Source organism: Rhinichthys klamathensis, unplaced genomic scaffold (assembly GCF_029890125.1).
Source record: "Rhinichthys klamathensis goyatoka isolate OS25496 unplaced genomic scaffold, OSU_Roscu_1.1 h1tg000127l_1, whole genome shotgun sequence".
Lineage (NCBI taxonomy): Eukaryota > Metazoa > Chordata > Actinopteri > Cypriniformes > Leuciscidae > Rhinichthys > Rhinichthys klamathensis.
Window position 1 is genome coordinate 5,498,254 of NW_026606664.1, and position 23,221 is coordinate 5,521,474.

The 23,221-nt window shown below is 38.3% G+C and overlaps 1 protein-coding gene across 2 annotated transcripts in view; it reads left to right on the plus strand.

Annotated features, from left to right (window-relative positions):
• The window catches only part of tesk2 (testis associated actin remodelling kinase 2), a 50,051-nt gene that overhangs the window by 21,867 nt on the left and 4,963 nt on the right, over positions 1–23,221 (plus strand). For both annotated transcript variants that reach the window (XM_056256649.1, XM_056256648.1), the window contains exons 5-10: positions 14,937–15,083; positions 15,865–15,947; positions 18,439–18,523; positions 18,650–18,733; positions 18,884–18,970; positions 19,665–19,806. In XM_056256649.1, the coding sequence (XP_056112624.1) occupies positions 14,937–15,083; positions 15,865–15,947; positions 18,439–18,523; positions 18,650–18,733; positions 18,884–18,970; positions 19,665–19,806 (628 nt within the window). The remainder of the gene's footprint in view (positions 1–14,936; positions 15,084–15,864; positions 15,948–18,438; positions 18,524–18,649; positions 18,734–18,883; positions 18,971–19,664; positions 19,807–23,221) is intronic.

The window sequence follows — 23,221 nt, forward strand, 5'->3', positions numbered from 1 at the left end:
AAGTATATTTTCATATTTTAATGAAAATTATCTACTACTGACTGTTCGAACGCAAGTTTTTAGCAGTATAGAGTAGCGCTTGTATGTCGTTTCTACAATCACAAATGCAGATATCGTTTTATGTTTACATGTTCTCACCTATGGCGGCAAATCAATGACTAAAATAAACGAGCGCACAACTGATGCTGGCGCGCGCGGTAAATGACTTTCGCGAGAGCATAACAGATCTACACGAGAGGAAACGGGGATCTCGCAAGCTTATTCAAACCGTGCGCATGACATCTCCTCTGCACGCAATACAAGCCCTCGCGCGCGCGCATGGTCATTTCTCGCGGTCGATCTGCTCTCGCCTGCTGCTTTTGCTCGCTCGAACAATTTTATTTTTGGCAGTCGAGGTTGACTTACTGTTTTAATAACCTCAAATGTCATTTGCTACTTCCCCTTTTCCAGAAGTCAGTTGTGATTGGACGCGTGTCCAATGACCCGTAATTCACTTGACTTGAGACATGAGACATCACTTAATTTGTTTTATTTGTTGTGGTTTATTAATGTGTAATGTGATTTAATGCATTGTTAATATAGAACAGATTCTTACCAGATACTTTATTAACAGGAAGTCTTACTAGTGATTGCATTGTGTTGTTAAGAGATATTTACAGACTGTAATGACGCATTTGGTTATTAGCATTGTAAATTTACCAAAATTTTTATACATTTTTACGTAAAGGGCTAGGTGGGATTAGGGGGCCCGTGATTGGCTGGAGAAAATGAGATCGTCAAGTCATAGGTGTTTGATTTGTGTATAATAAAATAACAAGAAGTTATTGGAAAATGTGCCTGACTGATATAATTACCGCCCAATCAAATTAACTCTACAATTTGCGCCATGACGTTGGGAAACGCCTCTTTTCGTTATGCTTTCATGTAGAACATGATGAAAAAAAGTGATAGTGGTGCACAAAAAAGGAAAAACAAACTCGAAAGGCAGAAAAGGGATGCAAAAATTCCTAAACTAACTAAACTGGAGCGCGAGAACTGAAACAAAATATAGCCTATGTAGGCTAAAGCTTGAAATGTCCACTTTAAAACGAACAAATTCGAATCGAAAGCTAATACCTTCTGATTATATAATCCGTATGAAAGGTGCATTTCTCTCTAAAGGTGCATTCGCGCCTTACAGCGGAGATGATGTTTTTAGCCGACACTGATTTAGAAAACAATAGTTTATTAATAAACCATTAAAATGCCTCGTTATTTTTTCAGACACATTTATTATCATTAGCCTATAACTCACCTAAATCACCTTTCTGTAGGCTGTGGTTCCAGAGACATAAATATGGCTCTTCTCATTCAGCACTGTGGGAAAAATATAATTTCCAGGTTCTAATTTGGCCTTAGAAAACCAGTCAAATCTACTTTTTTTTTTTTTCATATTAATTTGTTTATATTTTAAATGTTTAATAAAGGGGCAAAAAGTCATAAACAAAAATCTGAAATTTAGTCTATATTTATTTTTTTGTGCAGCATTTGTGTACAGTTCGAATTAAAAAAATGTGGTGTTCAACTTTTAAAAGCGTTTTAAAAAAACAACAACCGTTCATTTTTCGTTTTGCAATTACGGGTTAAATAAGGAAAAACGAATGGGCACAAATATACACTGACCGTTTGGATATAATACGAGACAGTGTTCTTTATTAAATTCATAAAAGAAACAATAATTACAGGAATACTGGATTCTAAAACTCAAAGAAATGCCACAATCAAGACCTCGGAGCAGAAATGAGGGAGAAACACCCAGAAACTCCTTAGGCTATAGCCTATGTGCCGTTCGCAGTATAAGGGTCTTTTCCTGCCATTTAATGCTTGGATAACACACCACATCTTCTTCCATTAATAATAATAATGTCTAGTGTGGTGGTGGCTGTGATATAGGCTATAAACCTACCCACCCGTTGCAATGATGTTTAAATGACTTATCGCGAGAGGGAAAAAAAGATTTAGATTAGAAATTTAGAAAAAATTGCAAAAGTTTTGCGCAAATCTGTAATGGAAGATTTACGTTTTGGTTTATCGTCATTTCGCCGATGAAAATTCCAAAATGAAACCACAGCAGAAACAATCTCTGAAACTGATAGTGGTGATTCGTTACTGAATAATCCGTATGTTTTACGGATGTTCCCAAAATGAACCAAGAAATTATGTGGAGTAATTTTGATCATGATATTCCATCAAAATCTGTGCAGTAGAGGGTTAATATGTTAAATAGCCTGGACTATTTAGTGTGCAAAAATAATAATAAATAATAAAGAAAAAAATGAAAATTTTCCTGTTGCAAGATGTTTATATTATGTTATATTATAACACGTTTATGCATAACAGGGATTCCGTTCATACACCGTTTATTTCATAGCACTATGATTGTTATGTTTATACAAAATACAATTTACTGTAATGCTTTTTTCCCCCTTAGTTGATCAGAACAAAAGTGGATGTTACTTGTTCAGACGTTATTTTCCGTTGAAAATTCTAATATTGGTCAGACTTCCAAAAAGTATAATGTGTGATTCTGAATGCCAGTATCCACACCGGCACGGTGATTGACAGCCGCACACTCTCCTCAAACATTGGATTCATCCGCGCTGTTTCATGCCGATGTACAACCCACGTAAAGTTGATAATTCCGCAAATAACTGCAATTGCAGTTTTCGAACAGAGATGGTGACAAAGAGGAAAAGCTACGGACTGCAGCTTTAATAACAATAAAAAAAATATTTATTGCGGTAGAAGACTGTGGTGTGGCAATCAGATGAAAGGGGGCCCTTGGTGTTGCTTTAGCCCCAGGGCCCAAAGTCCTCTTAATCCGGGCCTGATTGTACGGTATGTGTAAAATGACTTTTTTTTAACCTAAAACCACGTAAAGACATTGCAATAAACCAAATACACAAAATAATGTTCTTTTTAGAACCATCATATGACCCCTTTAATGTCAGACTGTACGAAAGTCAAGACAGGTTCAAAACGGACGCACGCAAGAACTTGTCCGGAGTTTTACATCAATCAATGACACTTTCGGTGACAGTGAGCTGCATTACGCGGGATTGAAATGGAGGCTACAAAGAAATCTCTAACATTAATTTTGGTCATGGCTTGTCTTAAAAAACGAAGACAATTTGACAGTCGTCGTAGAATTTGAGGTAAAATTTGATCGCACCGGTCATTATCGGCTTTCGGTGAACATGTTAAATTAACAATCAATGACTTCATATTTTAGCCAAGGATCAGAGGAATCTTTTAGGATTTGCAAAATTTGTCTCAGACGGAAAAATCGTGGCCAAAATCACAGTGTGCACCGGGCTTAAGAGTGTTTGCAGTGTACCTTGATTCCTAAATCTGTGGCATTTCCCCCTGTGAATCAAATGACTCACTGTGACATTTAACAGTTTACTCTTTGTTCGCAGTGGCCCGAGGGGAAGTATTCTATTAGAGAGCCTACTGGCAGTCCCTTAAGGCATGATGTATTTTTTCCATCTCAAACAGTGTTTTATGCCTGTATGAATGTTGCAGTGCAATATAGTCATATGCTGAAGATTAACATTGTTCAAAAATGTACCCTTCTTTCCTGTGTAATCAATGTGCATAAATCATTATCCTCCAACTTGAGCCAGTTGATTTAGTTGGTGGGTGAGTGAGTGGAGTTTTTTGCAAAGCAATGGCCTTTATGAAGGTTAAATGAAAGCTTTGTTTTTATAAAAACAAAGAATAAATTGCAGGCATTGAGCAAAATGTACTATCGAAAGACAACATATGGGCCGGTTCACACAGAACGTGTTTTTTTGGGTGGGGGGACGCTTGAGTCTTGAGTCTTTTAAAAGTTGAACTTATTTTAACTTGAGCGACGCGTTTTTATAATGCTGTGTCATGCGCGAGACGCTTGCAGAAGATGTAAGACACAAGCACAACGGTCCAACACGTCCATCTAGTGCGTTTACACGTTAAAATAATGGAAACGGAGCGCAGTTGAATGGAAAAACTCATTATGTGTGACCTATCTCTCTTGTATGCATCCACAAATGCACTGCTTGTATTACACGCATTGTATTTGAAGTTGCCTATATATTCAGGTTATGTAGGCAATGCTATATTCAGGTTATGTAGGCAATGCTTTTTTTCTTGCAAGTAACCTTTGGTGCAATAAACAGTCTGAAGTCTTTTTTTTTTTTTAAAGATAGAGCAGTGGTTCTTAACCTTTTTTACTCCATGGCCCCCCATTGTCCACAACAATATTCAAAGACCCCATGACTTTTCCAGTCATTGTGATGTACTGGATAAGGGCAGGGCTCCAGACTAACTTTTCCACTGGTTGCACATGATTTGGTCGCACCTTTTTTTCTTTTTTTTTATTACATGCCATGGGATTAATTAATGCATGCGGATGAATTGTGGTTTTAATCTGCATACCTAAGTTTTGCACTGATGTAAAAAGACTGACAGTCAGTGACACAAGACCTCATGTTAGCAAAATGTTTTAATCTTTTAACTATCAAATCAAAATATTCTCAGAAAAACTATTAAAAAGATGACTGTGAAAAATAGTAGTATTTAATTAAATGCAGGCGAGTCACGCAGGCACTGGGCAACTCCTCAGCCGAGCCGACCCCGGGATAAAATAGTCAGAATATAAACACTTATATAGGCGTACCGTAGTGATTCAGGATAAGTCAAAAACACGGTTTGGAAAATGGATTCATGATGTACTCGTTCATTTTGAACATACGGACTGCAGCAGCTGCTGATACAACGGCGCTCTGTTGCGCATAAGTGAATTTAACTGAGTACATGACCATGCGCTCGCACAAATGCGACCACATAAAATTTTAACTCGCACATTCTCAAAAAATGGTCGCATATGCCATTTTGGTCGCAGTCTGGAACACTGAAGGGTTACGCTTTTTTGGGTTTTTTTACTGATTTTTTTACCTGATGAATTATTTCAGAGCTTGGCATAGTTTGGAAAATATATATTCAATATAAAAATGTCTGCATTCAGTTATTTTATTGATTTAAATAAGATTTTAATGATTAATTAATAATGGTGTGAAAATTGTTTATTAATAAAAAGTGTAAGAAATCAAACTTTTGAAACTAGGCTAACTTGTACATCCAAGTTTTCTAGACAGTGGAAAACCTGGTTCTTCATAAGAAAAACATTTTTTAACCCATGGTTAAGAGCCACTGCATTAGAGGAAGTATTTTAAGAATAATGTAAATGCATTTTAAAAAGTCTCTGAATCAATTGGCTATCAACTCACCGATTTGCACCTTAAGGAAAACTGAATAATAGTCAAGATGAGTAAAATCTTTGCAGCTGCACAAAGATAGTTTTATACTGTAGTTCATACAAAAAAAAAATATAAACACTATTTACTAGTGTGTCCGTGACACCTGTTCTAGATATATGTGACATGATGATACGTTAGTATTTCCATTATAGATTAAACTATTGCAGGTCCCTTGTTCTTGCCGCAGCCCTGTGACCTTTGCTCTGCTTTTTTGATGCATGTTGACAGAAAAGGGTATTATTGCAGTGGTAATCACTGGCCTGCTGATGAAGGATTATGCTATTTTTCAAAGCCACTGGGGCCTAATGTTGCTCATGCCATTAAGAGCAATTGGCATGCCCCCAAAGCCCCAAACCCCCCTCCCCCCCTCCCTTTGACAGTGTATTAAATGAGCTCTCTCATCACTCAACAGTTCTGAAATCAGCCCTGCAGGAAGTTTTTCATCCTCTGTTGTAGCCTGCATCACCACCCAACCCACTCAAGGTTACGGTTTCACCAAGAGGATTTGCTCTATTTAGGCATACACATCAATCACCTAATCACCTGGAGTACCTCAGCTTTAGATCTAAACTGGACTGTTTCTTTTTGTTCAGTTTAATCTGTCTGGCAGTACGTCGGATAGTCAACACTGATCAAATGGTGCGATGTAGGATTAGTTTTAACCCTCTGAGAGATGAAGCCAACAAATAGCACAAGTAGGGCACTTTCAGAGGAAAGATTTCCTGACCTGGGTTCAGGATAGATGTTGGGCATGAGGTCAGGTCTGTAAGAAGAGGGAGAAATGGGATTAGATTGGGACAGCTAGCCGCATGGTGTGATTTGGCTTAGCTAACTGTTTAGCATGTACAAATGTGCAGGTCTTCATACATGCAAACACTTAGTGTAGCTTCTCTTAAGCCCCCAAAAAAAGATTTTCTATTTGTATGTTATTCAGTGGGTTCCCAGTAAGTAGTACAAGTTCTGCACATGTTTGAACCCATGAATAGTTTACTGGTTGGCTGTGGTTTGGCTACCCGTCTGCTGATTGAAGTAAACGGAGTGAAAATAGACATGCCCAAATAGCTAAAGAGTGGGCCTGTATATTTAGCCCAGGATATCCAAGACTGTATGTCAGTTGTTTTAGGAACAACACAAATTAACACCTTCCCTCCTAATATCACTGTTCCATTATTTATGCATTTTCCTTATGCTCACCACAACTGCATTTATTTGATGGCAAATGCAACAATATTATGCAATATTATTACAAATTCAAATGTTTTAATATTTCAAAAGGTAATTCGTCGGAAATCATTCTATGTTGATTTGGTGCTCAAGAAACATTTCTTGTTATCAATGTGGATACATTTTTTTTCAAGTTTTTTTGATGAATAGAAAGTTGGAAAGAACAGCATTTGTTTCTAAAAGCTTTACTGTCATTTGACCAATTTAATTTATTTGCTGAATATAAGTATTCATATATATATATTTTTTATAATTAGTGTTTTAAAAAAAATTGAAGTCCCCCTGCAGTCAATACTTTTATCCCTTAAAACAAAATTACATATTTAAATGGTTTTTTTTTTTAACCCTCTGGGGTCTGAGGTGTTCTGACATGCTCTGACATTTGTGCTTATTTCTGTTACTTGTGACATTTTCATGGCTAAAGTCTGATTACACTGTTTTCAGCACAAACTCTGCTACAAAAATATGTAAGCAGCATGTATGTAAAAGTTTGTAGTTTTGAGATAATGATGTTTATGCGTGGTTTGTGAAAAAACAAGACTTTTGAAAATTGTATCACTTAGGCTAGAATATGAAATACCTGAAACATAGTACATACCTGTCATTTCCATGGTATTTCATTTTTCATTTTACCATGTTCATGTACAGAGTCTCATGTGAATGTTTAAGTCAGCAGGACTCCTCAGTGGCATCTGGTTCCTGAAAAAAAAAAAAAAAACGAAACAACTGTGAACATGCTGATATCAAGAGAAACTATGGGGCTGCACAATTTTGGGAATACATTTTAGATTTTTCTGGTTAAAATTGCCAAATTGCCATATATATTTATATATATATATATATATATATACACTGCTCAAAAAAATAAAGGGAACCCTAAACAACACAATGTAACTCCAAGTCAATCACACTTCTGTGAAATCAAACTGTCCACTAAGGAAGCAACACTGATTGACAATCAATTTCACATGCTGTTGTGCAAATGGAATAGACAACAGGTCGAAATTATAGGCAATTAGCAAGACACCCCCAATAAAGGAGTGGTTCTACAGGTGGTGACCACAGACCACTTCTCAGTTCCTATGCTTTCTGGCTGATGTTTTGGTCACTTGTTTTGTATGCAGCGGTGCTTTCACTCTAGTAGTAGCATGAGACGGAGTCTACAACCCACACAAGTGGCTCAGGTAGTGCAGATCATCCAGGATGGCACATCAATGCGAGCTGTGGCAAGAAGGTTTGCTGTGTCTGTCAGCGTAGTGTGCAGAGCATGGAGGCGCTACCAGGAGACAGGCCAGTACATCAGGAGATATGGAGGAGGCCGTAGGAGGGCAACAACCCAGCAGCAGGACCGCTACCTCAGCCTTTGTGCAAGGAGGAGCACTGCAAAATGACCTCCAGCAGGCCACAAATGTGCATGTGTCTGCTCAAACAGTCAGAAACAGACTCCATGAGGGTGGTATGAAGGCCCGACGTCCACAGGTGGGGGTTGTGCTTACAGCCCAACACCATGCAGGACGTTTGGCATTTGCCAGAGAACACCAAGATTGGCAAATTGCTGAAAAGCAGCAGTGCTCTTCACTGATGAAAGCAGGCAGCAGAACGTTCTCCACGGCGTCTCAAGACTCTGACACGTCTGTCACATGCTTAGAGTGAACCTGCTTTCATCTGTGAAGAGCACAGGGCGCCAGTGGCTAATTTGCCAATCTTGGTGTTCTCTGGCAAATGCCAAACGTCCTGCATGGTGTTGGGCTGTAAGCACAACCCCCACCTGTGGACGTCGGGCCTTCATACCACCCTCATGGAGTCTGTTTCTGACCGTTTGAGCAGACACATGCACATTTGTGGCCTGCTGGAGGTCATTTTGCAGGGCTCTGGCAGTGCTCCTCCTGCCTTGCACAAAGGCTGAGGTAGCGGTCCTGCTGCTGGGTTATTACCCTCCTATGGCCTCCTCCATATCTCCTGATGTACTGGCCTGTCTCCTGGTAGCGCCTCCATGCTCTGCACACTACGCTGACAGACACAGCAAACCTTCTTGCCACAGCTCGCATTGATGTGCCATCCTGGATGAGCTGCACTACCTGAGCCACTTGTGTGGGTTGTAGACTCCGTCTCATGCTACTACTAGAGTGAAAGCACCGCCAGCATACAAAAGTGACCAAAACATCAGCCAGAAAGCATAGGAACTGAGAAGTGGTCTGTGGTCACCACCTGTAGAACCACTCCTTTATTGGGGATGTCTTGCTAATTGCCTATAATTTCGACCTGTTGTCTATTCCATTTGCACAACAGCATGTGAAATTGATTGTCAATCAGTGTTGCTTCCTTAGTGGACAGTTTGATTTCACAGAAGTGTGATTGACTTGGAGTTACATTTTGTTTAAGTGTTCCCTTTATTTTTTTGAGCAGTGTATATTATATATATATAATATATATATATTAGTGCTGGGCAACGATTAAAAAATTTAATCGCGATTAATCGCATGATTTCTTGCGATTAATCGCATTGTTACGCGCAATATTGAATAATGAATTCTAAAGTAGTGTATTGTGCACTTTTGATTTAAATGTACTGCTACAAAAGTGCAATAACATGTGGTTTTCAAAAACTTTAAACAAATAAGGTGCTTTTATACCAGCAGTATTCCCTTTACACAGTATCAATAAAATATTTCTTGTAAATCTCAACTTAAACATTAACGTAATCAAATCAAATATTTAAACAAAGCTATTTGCCACTGCCAGGGCATTACCTTTTATCTAGCTTGTTAAAAAGAGTCCAGTTTTCTTTTTTTTCTGAACAGGTATCTTGTATCAGGGAGCAGCAGAAACAGTCTAGTCAAAGGGTCATGATCACTACTACAGATATAAGTCGACCAACGTTACTTCTCTGATAGCAGCTTAGGTTTGGTCATGGCATGCCATGGTTTCCCACGTAAGATTACATTAAACAGAGGTAAAGCCCAATTTATACTTCTGCTCGAACTCACGCCGTAGCTGTGTAGCACGCGTACCCTGACGTGCATCTCTCCAAAAATGTAACGTCAATTCTACGCGTACTGCAAGGGCTGTGATTGCTAGAACCGCTCCCCGGGTTTCACACTCTCCCTCTGCATGTGTAATTGCGCGTCAACGCGGACAACGACGCAGATTTATAAATGAAAACCAACGCGTAGTCTATAGCGTAGAGGCTCCGGCTTAGGTCCGACGCAGAAGTATAAATCAGCCTAGAGTGAGGTGAAGTGGTCGAGCACAGGTGCAGCGACAAGCGGGTGCGTTCCTGTGAAACTGTTGCGGTCATGCTCGCCTCACGCACGCGCCCGCGCGTTGCCGAAGTTGAATTGTCTAACTTTTTTGTACACGACGCGCAGCACAAATCATTGGAAGAGAGACTGATCCTCGGCTCGCTGTTTGTGAGTTTCCAGAATCTAAATAGTTATCAGGACATCAACAGGAGGGAATTCACATGCAGAGCATCCCCGCTAAACTAAACGCAGGCCTATCAGGTAAAGTTATGTATAATTTTAATTTAAGTTAAAAAGACTAGGCTACAGCTGCGTAGCGCACAGAAGCCGGTGCCATGGTTACTATCCATAGAGCGCCTGTCATTCACTCGCGGAGCGCTGTCTCCCTTTCTGTTCACCTGAGAGAACCTGCCAAAGCCTCTCCACTGCTTGTTTGGGTGGGTTATTTGCTGGCTGACCAACATCCCACCCCTCCTGTGATCATGGTTTGACTGTAGGCCTATGTGTATTCAGAGCCAGTGAGCAACGGACTTTCAAAATAATAATAATTAAAAAAACTGCGTTAACGCGCGATAAAAAAATTGTCGGCATTAATTAATAAATGCGTTAACGCGATAATAACGCGTTAACTTGCCCAGCACTAATATATATATATATATATTTATATATACACTCCCCTAAAGGATTATTAGGAACACCATACTAATACTGTGATTGACCCCCTTTCGCCTTCAGAACTGCCTTAATTCTACGTGGCATTGATTCAACAAGGTGCTGAAAGCATTCTTTAGAAATGTTGTCCCATATTGATAGGATAGCATCTTGCAGTTGATGGAGATTTGTGGGATGCACATCCAGGGCACGAAGCTCCCGTTCCACCACATCCCAAAGATGCTCTATTGGGTTGAGATCTGGTGACTGTGGGGGCCATTTTAGTACAGTGAACTCATTGTCATGTTCAAGAAGCCAATTTGAAATGATTCGAGCTTTGTGACATGGTGCATTATCCTGCATTTAAACGATGCCCAATTGACACTAAGGGGCCTAAAGTGTGCCAAGAAAATATCCCCCACACCATTACACCACCACCACCAGCCTGCACAGTGGTAACAAGGCATGATGGATCCATGTTCTCATTCTGTTTACGCCAAATTCTGACTCTACCATCTGAATGTCTCAACAGAAATCGAGACTCATCAGACCAGGCAACATTTTCCCAGTCTTCAACTGTCCAATTTTGGTGAGCTCTTGCATATTGTAGCCTCTTTTTCCTATTTGTAGTGGAGATGAGTGGTACCCGGTGGGGTCTTCTGCTGTTGTAGCCCATCCGCCTCAAGGTTGTGCGTGTTGTGGCTTCACAAATGCTTTGCTACATACCTCGGTTGTAACGAGTGGTTATTTCAGTCAAAGTTGCTCTTCTATCAGCTTGAATCAGTCGGCCCATTCTCCTCTGACCTCTAGCATCAACAAGGCATTTTCGCCCACAGGACTGCCGCATACTGGATGTTTTTCCCTTTTCACACCATTCTTTGTAAACCCTAGAAATGGTTGTGCGTGAAAATCCCAGTAACTGAGCAGATTGTGAAATACTCAGACCGGCCCGTCTGGCACCAACAACCATGCCACGCTCAAAATCAACTTTCTTTCCCATTCTGACATTCAGTTTGGAGTTCAGGAGATTGTCTGCCTGTCTATAGTTCATATTTCAACATGCTTCCATCGATGTCATACATTTTAGTCTAGCAACAGTTCAACTGCAATGTGAAGTTTATGCAACAATAACACTAACTAATATAATTCAGAATATATGTCTTACCTTAAAATCTTTCTTGTCTTCAAATCGCATTCTTCTTCTTCTGAGTTAAATCCAATGTAAACTCACTGCGTGTCTTCCAAACTCGACGAAAAGCAGAGAACTGATGAAGTTTGGTGCTTTATTTTTGAGGTAATGAGCGCATTCGCGTTCTTTCATGTGGACGATTTGCATGTCAATCTCTTTTGCGCTCGTGGGTGTGGTCACATTAAAACTAATGAGCAAGAGTTTGAGAAACTGGACATCTTGATGGTTTTATACAAATTACTTAAACAGAGAATATTTGTTTTCGTTTTGAATCAGAGCATTTAAAAAAGTACACACTTAAATGTTTATAAAGATATATTGCTCATAAATGTGTGACAAGTGTTCGCTGAGTTTTGTTTGTTTATAGACCTGCTCATGAAAAAAAAGTTCACTGAGACAAAGAGGCAGAAAGCACACCCTGTTTATTTTCTTTATTTTACAAAAGCACAATGTTTTGGTTGTAAGTGGACACATACAAAAGTAGACATCTCTTACGCCCGTTTCACACATACTCCGTTTGCAGTGCGTATGCGGTGCGTATTTTTTTCCGTTCCCATGTTAACAGGTTAGAGCTTTCACACTGCACGTAGGTGCGGTCAGGCGATCTGTTCCAGGTGCGGTGCGTATACAGCAGTGCAGAGATCGTTTACGCACCGAGTCTATTTTTGCTGTGCTGCAAACGCTGAATTAAAGTGACAGCGCACGGTTCGTGGTCAAAATGAACACAGATTGACATGAAAATGTAGTAGTTTCACCATAAATGCATTTAATTCAATAAAATGTAGTAATCTCACCATACATTTACATTTAGTCATTTAGCAGACGCTTTTATCCAAAGCGACTTACAACTGAGGACTAAACTACATTTATTTAAACTAAATAAATGTATTGAATTAAATACTACTTTTGATCTTTTTACTTTAAGACCGGGGTTTTAAGCAAGGAAAACTACAATTTACCTTAACAAGGACATAATGAACAACACTCGTCTCATTCGTGGAGGTGGAAAAACAAGTTCTTTGTGACATGCAAGATTTATTGTATTAAAATTTAAATGCAAAAGAAAAGGCATGAGAGTCGGCTGTTTTTGTCAATTTTAAGTTTTAATTTAAAATGTTTGCGATTTTAATATAAGTACATGGTTAAATATTTGACCTCTTGCTTGAGCAACTTAATATATAGAAGTAATGCATGGAATTATAGGCCTACGTTGTTTAAATTGTGTTTAAACGTGCATACGTCCATTCAAGTTTGTATATGTGTACAAAGAGAATTGCAATGCTGACAACTTTTTTTTAAATAAAAGTTGCTGCATAACTTCTGGATTTGAAATAAAAATTGTGAGTATGTGTTTGTGGTACAGCCGCGGATCAGTTACACACTGCAAACGCAGCATATGTGAAAGCACTATAGCGCGTGCTGCTCCTGTACCGTATATTATACGCACCGTATACGCACTGCAAACGGAGTATGTGTGAAACGGGCGTCAGATTCTTTTTTCATATTTATTTTCTGTATGACCATAAATGACGGAGTAATTTAAGTCTATTGTGCTACTATGTGAAGAAAATCCAGCAAAACGCGCTGGCGCGTTTGCCGACCCCAGAGGGTTAAAATAGCTTGAATGTAACCCTACACGCTTGCCTCATTAAATATACAAGGTTCTATTAATATGGAAATTATCCCCGCCTCCAGTCACTCACACCAGCTCAGAGATCCACTTGTTGACGATCACACATTGACGTGATTGGTTACAAGGTAATTTGTGACGTCAGAAACACCAGCGATTTCAAACTACAGCAAACCAAAGACCGTCTCAAAATCGCAGTTTTAAGGAAAAAATACTCTGCAATGGTGTTGACATGAATTTGTACAGGGTTTACACCACATAGATAGACATATAAACAACATTTAAAAGCTTGATTTTCACCACAGGGGGACTTTAAAATCATGTACTCACATGAGATAAAAAAATCCAGTCATAGTAACTTAATAAAAGCTGTGATGCTTTACAAAGACCAGATCGTCTCATGAGTGGCATCTTGTTGAGATCACGACCAGCTAAATACTATTTGCTTTGTCTCAGTAACCTATTATCAGACACTTTAGCTTGCAGAATAAATTACCACTGCCTGCGAATTGTGCTTGATATGCCCTTTATATGTTTTGTTGCCAACCTTCCATGTACAAAAGTGTTCTCACTCATCTGAGGACTGTGGGCTGAGTGTGCCATTTGGGACAGGGCTAAGTGCTCATTTTGTCAATTTGAAATTCCAGGGAATTCAGATAATCAGATGTTTTGCTGGTGTTTTTTGTAAACCTTGATCTCAAGGTTATGCTGTATACAGCAAATTTTAAGAGCGTGACTAGAGAGTGACTTGTACCTCAAGATTTTACTTTTGCCTTTGAATGAGTCCTCAAACTACAAGAGCATAACCTATTTGGTCATTTTATTCAAGGGCCAAGGTGTAGCTCTATTGATAACCTGGCCAGGTCATGGCACCAAAGCTTTATGGGAAACAACTAGAAAGTTCAGTCATTTTGACTCAGCCATCTTGTCTGCCTGTTGATATCTCACCGCACTGACCACATACTAAGGTCTCCTCTGTTTAGTCAGCCATGGCTAATTTTGTTAGCTAAATGTGGAGCCCTTTATCTGTCAGCACAGATCATTTCAGGCAGCCCAAAATTAGGACACAGTTGAGACCAGTGCCCTGTGGTGAATGCATCAGGCTTCTAGCGAGTAGCATGTGCGCCACATTAACTAATATCTCAAAGACTTGTTTTAAAGTTAATCACACACAAAACATTCACAGCTGCAAAAGAATAGTTAATGCGTCTTGCAGAATAATTGCCTAATTATTAGATGGTGCTTTCATGCAAATTCACTATGTGAAACAGAAGCACTTAAAGGGCTTCTACTGGGCTCTGCTAATTTGCACGCTTTTGTGACTTGAAACCAATCCACTGGAGAGTTGGCATGGAATACCTTTACCCACAGGAAGCTGATAGAATTCACTTTTGTATTGTAAACACAAGGTACTGTGACCATCAAAATGATTATAATCCCCATTATGCAAAGATTAAAGTTGCTTGATTTAATTGTTGCCTATTATTGTTGTACATGTCAGATACATTTTTTTTATCAGATTCAAAGTCTTGTGCATTGCATTTTTTTTGTCCCATCATTCTAACTAATGTAACCTCATGAATACAATATGGGCCATTTTTGGATGTCAAAGAGATTGAAACAGTGATGTTTGTCACATGTGGTATCTTCTCTTTTCTCAGTACATTAATGGTGGAAACTTGGAGCAGCTGCTGGACAGCAATAAGTACCTGAGCTGGGCCACACGGGTCAAGCTGGCCTTAGAGATCGCCATGGGCCTCAGTTACCTACACTCCAAGGGCATTTTTCACAGAGATCTCACCTCCAAGGTAATCATCACAATAAATACACTACAATGCAAAAGTTTGGGGTCAGTAAGATTTTGTCAATAAAGTCTTGTATGCTCACCAAGGCTGCATTGAGTTATTCCTTTAATGGCAAAGCTGAATTTTTAGCAGTCATTGATCCTTCAGAAATCATTCTAACGTGCTGATTTGCTGCTCAAGAAACATTTCTTATTTTCAGTGTTGAAAACAATGGTTGCTTTTTTCTATTCTTCTTTGATGAATAGAAAGTTCTAAAGAATAGCATTTATTTGAAATAGAATTATAAGTGTCTTTGCTGTCACTTTTGATCATTTAATGCATATCTGCTGAATAAAACTAACATTCAAAAATATTTGGGGTCAATAAGATTTTTTTTTGTAGTGTAATGTTGTAAATAGTAATTACATTGCTTAATTTTATTGGCCTCATGAAGGTAGGCAATTATTGGATGAACTCAAGGCACACTTGTCCTGTGGGTTTAATGCTGTTACTTTATAAACAAGACTATATCAGTCAACACTGAAACAGGTGCTTTTAATTTATTATTCACTGTGCTCTTGTTGGTGGCATGCACTGACATGCTGTCTCTACCTCCAGGTGTTGTCTTATCTTCTGAGACTTCCCATAATTATACACTGTGGGATTCACCCCTGTGGCTTGCTCGCTACATCATTACTTTCTGTTTAAGTGATTCTAATTAACTGAATCTCAAGTGTAAGGTATCCTGTGGGAGGAACAATATGATTTTCTAGTTACTGTATCTTTCCTTTTGATGTTCTCTCAGAACTGCCTGATCAAGTCTGACGAGAATGGCCACACTGCGATCGTCGGAGACTTTGGCCTTGCTGAGAAAATCCCCAGTCATGAGTGAGTAACGGGCAACGTGGGGACCTTCAAAATGAGTAAAACATTTAACACATTTCACTCTGCTGCCTGTATGCTAATTATAGCAGCAGCTGCAGCTATGATTAATATGGCTTTCCCCCCATATAAAACAGTAGTGGGCATCCTTCTGTTTTGCTCATGGCAATCTGAAAAGAAGCAATGGTGAGACGCGAGCAATGCGGACAGGGGATCTAATTTGGAAGGAACGTACTGTCCAAAGCCAACTTTAGAGAGCGCTAATAATACCAAAGTAGTTCAAGACCCTTTCTTTCCCATGACCTCCTCACCACTAGTATATACACTCACCGGCCACTTTATTAGGTACCCCATGCTAGTAACGGGTTGGACCCCCTTTTGCCTTCAGAACTGCCTCAATTCTTCGTGGCATAGATTCAACAAGGTGCTGGAAGCATTCCTCAGGGAGTTTGGTCCATATTGACATGATGGCATCACACAGTTGCCGCAGATTTGTCGGCTGCACATCCATGATGCGAATCTCCCGTTCCACCACATCCCAAAGATGCTCTATTGGGTTGAGATCTGGTGACTGTGGAGGCCATTTTAGTACAGTGAACTCATTGTCATGTTCAAGAAACCAATTTGAAATGATTAGAGCTTTGTGACATGGTGGAAGTAGCCATCAGAGGATGGGTACATGGTGGCCATAAAGGGATGGACATGGTCAGAAACAATGCTCAGGTAGGCCGTGGCATTTAAACGATGCCCAATTGGCACTAAGGGGCCTAAAGTGTGCCAGGAAAACATCCCCCACACCATTACACCACCACCACCAGCCTGCACAGTGGTAACAAGGCATGATGGTTCCATGTTCTCATTCTGTTTACGCCAAATTCTGACTCTAACATATGAATGTCTCAACAGAAATCGAGACTCATCAGACCAGGCAACATTTTTCCAGTCTTCAACTGTTCAATTTTGGTGAGCTCTTGCAAATTGTAGCCTCTTTTTCCTATTTGTAGTGGAGATGAGTGGTACCCGGTGGAGTCTTCTGCTGTTGTAGCCCATCCGCCTCAAGGTTGTGCGTGTTGTGGCTTCACAAATGCTTTGCTGCATACCTCGGTTGTAACGAGTGGTTATTTCAGTCACTGTTGCCCTTCTATCAGCTCGAACCAGTCTGGTCATTCTCCTCTGACCTCTGGCATCAACAAGGCATTTCCGCCCACAGAACTGCCGCTCACTGGATGTTTTTTCTTTTTCGGACCATTCTCTGTAAACCCTAGAGATGGTTGTGCGTGAAAATCCCAGTAGATTAGCAGTTTCTGAAATACTCAGACCAGCCCTTCTGGCACCAACAATCATGCCACGTTCAAAGTCACTCAAATCAACTTTCTTCCCCATACTGATGCTCGGTTTGAACTGCAGGAGATTGTCTTGACCATGTCTACATGCCTAAATGCACTGAGTTGCCGCCATGTGATTGGCTGCTTAGAAATTAAGTGTTAACGAGCAGTTGGACAGGTGTACCTAATAAAGTGGCCGGTGAGTGTGTATATATATATATATTAAATCGAATAGTCTGTTGGTTGCCTGAACAACTAGTCAATGAATCCCTCTTTTATTTGATTAAACTGGAAGCTCTGTATAATTTGACCAGTTTCAGGGTTAAATTTTTTTAAATTTGCACCATCTTAAAGGGTTAGTTCACCTAAAAATGAAAAAGCTGTTATAAATGTTTCACCCTCATGTCATTTCATCAGACCTTCATCTTCGAAACAGAAAGATATTTTAATGAAACCCGAGAGGTTTCTGTTCCTTCATTGAAAGTCTACTCAACCAAAATATTGATGCTTCCAAACATTCATAAAGACATGGTAAAAGTAATCCAGATGAATCGAGCTCTTTAATCCACGTCTTCTGAAGAGACACGATCACATTATATGAACACATTTAATTCAGGCTTTTATTCACATAAACATAAATTAATGGACATGCATAGAGAACATCAAAAATGCATAAACATGTTTGCGCTTTAGCAAGAACCAATGTTGTTTGTTCGTATGTGTCACCATCTAATTCCTATAACATAATCATATCTTAAATGAAGATACGTTTTATGTGCAATATGTCTTTGTGTTTCGAAAGATGAACTAAAGTCTTATGGGTTTGGAATAACATGAGTGAGTATGCCCACTTTTTTTGGGGGGGGGGGGATGCTCAATAAACATGGAAGACAGTTCTGACAGCTAAAGTTCTATGTAAAGCACTTCCGCTAAAATATTGAATCTTTAAACATAGAATTGAAAAATTAGAAACTAGTCAAAGCTTTTAGAGTAGTCATGTTGTTGATCAACTAGTTACCCCTTCTCGATCCACCACAAAGTATTGCTTTCTCAACTGAACATTTTAAGGTGCCATTAGTCATTGTAAGTGCTTAAGTGTCTGTATTTATATAATGTGTGAAAGCATTTTAACATGTCAGCGTTTTGACCAGACCACTATTCTGTGTGTTCAGTTTTGAGGGCGAGAAGCTGTCTGTGGTGGGATCCCCATTTTGGATGGCTCCAGAAGTGTTAAGAGACGAGCCGTATAACGAGAAGGTTAGATTCTCAGCTGCAGTCGGCACTCAGCACTATACTGAGTATAGCACTATATTTACTATACAAAGCTTGTTTCATGCCAGCATCTATCAGGACACATACTCATTTCTCTGTATTCATTTCTAGGCTGATGTATTTTCATATGGCATTATTTTGTGCGAGATCATTGCAAGGATACAGGCTGATCCCGACTACTTACCGCGCACTGAAGTGAGTCCACAGCAGCAGTAATTCACTGTTATAAACCTCTACAATAAATGTTTTGGAGATACAATTTGTTTCTAAATGACGTGTTTATGCTAGTCATTAAAACCTCTTTGTCCTAAGTATGACCTTTACCCGCTCATGTGCCCCTTGCAGAACTTTGGCCTGGATTACCACGCCTTCCAGCACATGGTTGGAGATTGTCCCCCTGACTTCCTTCAGCTCGCCTTCAACTGTTGCAATGTGAGAGTTTCTCTTTAAAAGAATCATTAATGTATTGGTAGTTGCACCAAATAATTGATCTATATTCTTACCACATACTGTATTTTTATTTCTTCTTTTCCAATAGTTTTATCATATAAACTACTGTTCAAAAGTTTGGGGTCAGTAAAAAATTAGTTTGAAACATTAAAGCATTTTATCAACCCAAAACTTTAGAATGGTCGTGTACGTAATGTAATAATATTTCGGTAACACTTTACAATAAGGTTAATTTATTAAACATTAGTTAATGTATTAACTAACACGAACTAACCATGAGCAATACATTTGTTACTGTTTTTGTTTAACGTTAGTTAATACAAATCCAGCTGTTCATTGTTTGTTCATGTTAGTTCACAGTGCATTATTAAAATCTTGTTAACATTAGTTAAAGTATTAGTAAATGTTGAAATTAACATTAACTAAGAATGAACAATACTACTTCAGCATTTGTTAATCTTTGTTAATTTTAACTGATGTAGTTAACTAATGAACCTTATTGTAAAGTGTTACCAATATTTCATATAAATGTATCAACAGACATGCAACTACAACATGAAACTGTCCCACTGTAATATCTGTGATGTGCAACATTCTAGAAGTGAAAACATGGAGCTCTTGCAGATTTAGATGCTTATGCTTTTTTATGTTCTTGTTGCCTCCACATATATCCCAGATGGATCCAAAGCTCAGGCCCTCATTCCCCGATTTAGTAAAGAGGTTGGAAGAAATCCAGATACAGCTGAAAGCTGATGACTCTGAGAGGGAGAGGATGCTACTAACTGCTGGAGAGGTTGAGAAAAAAAACATGCCTAAAGGTGTGTGTTTATTCATGCAAACACATTTATTTCACTACCGATATTGATTTGACTAACCTTCAAACTGACGATATGATCAGGAAAACTGCTGGTGTCCATTCCATACTATTTTATTCACTTTCTGGCACCAAACATAAAGCTTTGATGTGCTTTGAACGCATCTTTGATGTGAGTTGCTTTGACAGAGGGCTAGTACATCCTGTCGCCCGCTGAGGCTTTGCTCATACCATCCAGCACTCTCTTTCCATGTAGTACTGCAGGGCCAATGAGTTCTAAGAACACGGAGACTAGAAAACGAACAGTAACATTGTCTGTCTATGAGCTTTATGGATTGGATGTTCTTTCCTTATGGGAATTACTTATAATGCACAGCTTTTTCTTTTTCTGTCTTTGCTTTGCAATCTCACAGCCTAGTTTCCAGTGCTAGTTCATATCCTGAACAAACAAGGAATAATTCACAAAACAGTGTATGGCTAGAAGAGATTAGAGGCTCGTTGAAAGTTTCAGATAGACTACCATTCAAAAGTCAGCAATATATATTTTTTCAAAAGAATTCAGCAATGAAGCATTACATTGATAACAATTTTCAGTAAGGACATGTTACAAAATCAATGCTTTTTTTTTTTTTTTACTTTGTATCATAAAGAGTCCTGAAAGAAAATGTATTATGGTTTCCACAAAAATATTAAGCAGCACAACTGTTTTGATGATAATCAGATATTTTTCTTGAGCATCAAATCGGTATGTTAGAATGGTTTCTGGAGGATCATGTGACACTGAAGACTGGAGTAATGATGCTGAAAATTCAGCTTTGCCATCACAGGGATAAATTACTATTTAAAATATATTATAATACAAAATATGTATTTTAAATTGTAATAATATCTCTGTTTTTGGTCAAATAAATGTAGCTTTGGTGAGAATAAGAGAATTGAATTAAAATCGTCCTGACCTTCAAAACCTTTAAACTACCAACATTGTACTCTGTTTCTTAAATGGTTTAATGAATATAAGCAGATTTTGTATTCCATGTACTTTTTTTTTTTCAGTGCACTATTTTGAGTTTTGATATGTTAAACCTGATTCATGCTCTTTGCCTTGCACATATATTCAGTCAAATGAACATTACATATTTTGTTACCCCCTAGTGTTCAAGCTTATTCCCTTAAAGCTCAAGTGTGTTGGTTCTGTTTGGTGACTAGCAGAAATATTGTTTTTAAACCGGTTGTCTGAAGATTTCTTGCATCTGTCATTGGTTAGCCCCACCTCAAACTCATGCCATTGGTTGAGCCAGTGTTGTTGTATCAGACTGGTCATTATGCTTTCACTAAATTTTTATGGTGCCATTAGTGTTTACACTTGTCAAGGGAATCTACATATATCAGAATATTAGTTAATGCATTTGGTATCATCATGAACTAACAATGAACACCTGTTTTTAAAGCATTTATAGCATTAATATACACAAACTTACCGACCCCAAACTTTTGAAAGGTATTTTAATAATATTTGTTAAAGTTTTTTTGGCTCACCAAGGTTGCATTTATTTGATCAAAAATATGGTAAAACGGTAATATTGTGGAAAATTATTGCAATTTAAAATAACTCTATTTTGATATATTGTAAAGTAATTTATTCCTGTGAAGGCAAAGCTGAATTTTCAGTAGCCATTATTCCAGTCTTGTCACATGATCATTCAGAAATTATTCTAATATGCTGAACTGCTGCTCAAGAAACATTTAATGTTGAAAAACTGTCTTGCTGCTTAAAGATATACTATGGAACTTGTGGCCCTCTAGCGGTTCAACAAAGCATTTTTTGCAGGAGAATATTGTTTTGTTTTGCTTCAGTTTTACGTGATTGTGTGGGTGAATATGGTTATCCTACTGCTCAGAAAACCTTCACTACTAGGGTTAATAACCAGTTTAGATAGAAAGGATCTCAAGCTGACTAGCTGAAGATGTTACTGTAGCTATACCCATTAATAGATACGGCACTTCCTTAAATTCCAGCACAGCGCTACAACAAACATAATGAAATGACCCTTCGCAATAGATAATGCTTTACAATGAACTCTGTTAGAGAGCTACATATGGTAATTTATCTGTTCAATAAAATACCTTACTCACCTTTGACCTCACCATCTCCACATCGCTTTTACAACATTTCAAATCCCTCAGCTCTCGCCTTCTCCAAAAAGCCTTCTCTGTCACATTCTCTTTTTGAAGGCAGAAGCTCCTTTATCAGTTTTTTTTTAACCCTTTCATGCTTGAATTATGATAACCTCAGTCAGGATTTTTTTCCTATGTGTTTTTATTGCTCTTAACCCTCTGGGGTCCAAGGTGTTTTTGGGGTCCTTGAGATGTTTTGACATACTCTGACATTTGTGCTTTTTTCAGTTGCTTGTAAACATATTACTGGCAAAGGTGTAATTACACTCTATTTAGCACACACAGGGCTACCATAATGTGTTATCAACATGTATGTACATTTTTGTATTTTTGAGAGAATATTGTTTATGCGTGGTTATTGAAAAAACTAAAACTTAAAGTTTCTGAAATAAGGCCACAAAACACATACTAAATATCTGTCCACAAGACTTTTGACTAATGGATGTTGTCGCCTAGAATTTTTTCTTCAAAATGATCTGAAAATCATCCTGCCTTGTCATTCACATAAAACAATAGATTGGTTTAAATTTTAAAATGACACTTTTTGTTTGGAAAGGCAATATGCGCAGGGGTGTGACCTGCTGTGATTCACACCTGAGAAGACAATGGGCCCGCATAATGAGCGCATAATGAGGCTGCATACTAATGACCCTTTCATTCAGGTGTGTCACTGAGCCACAAGAATGCAATGCCAATATATATATATATATATATATATATATATATGCCTATATAATACAAAATTGGTTCACAGTTCCAATTATTTATTTATTTTTCAAATTGTGCTTGCAAATTGTATAATATCAAATGTAAAAATTTATAGTAATTGTGCAGTTAATTATCATACTGTTTTTACAGAAAGTTTGGGAATGTATCCCAAATGTGTCACTAATAAAACACAATACAAATAATTTAAAGAGGAGGCTTATATTGAGCTTTTAAGATTTACCTAAGATTTATTTATATGTAGCCTACATATATTTTTGCTATTTTAATAAAAAGGTTACAATTACAACAACAATTAAAATTTTAACTATATTTCAAATGTAATCTTTCTTTGTATTATATACTAAAGTATACATTTTATCATACATATTTCACATTTGCGGATTAATTAGTTTGAATATAGCTTACAATCGAACAAATACTATAATAACATCTTAGCAAACAAGCTTATTTGATGTGGCAGTATTTTACAGTAAAAACGACATCTTGTCTTTCATATGTAACATATCGTTTTTATG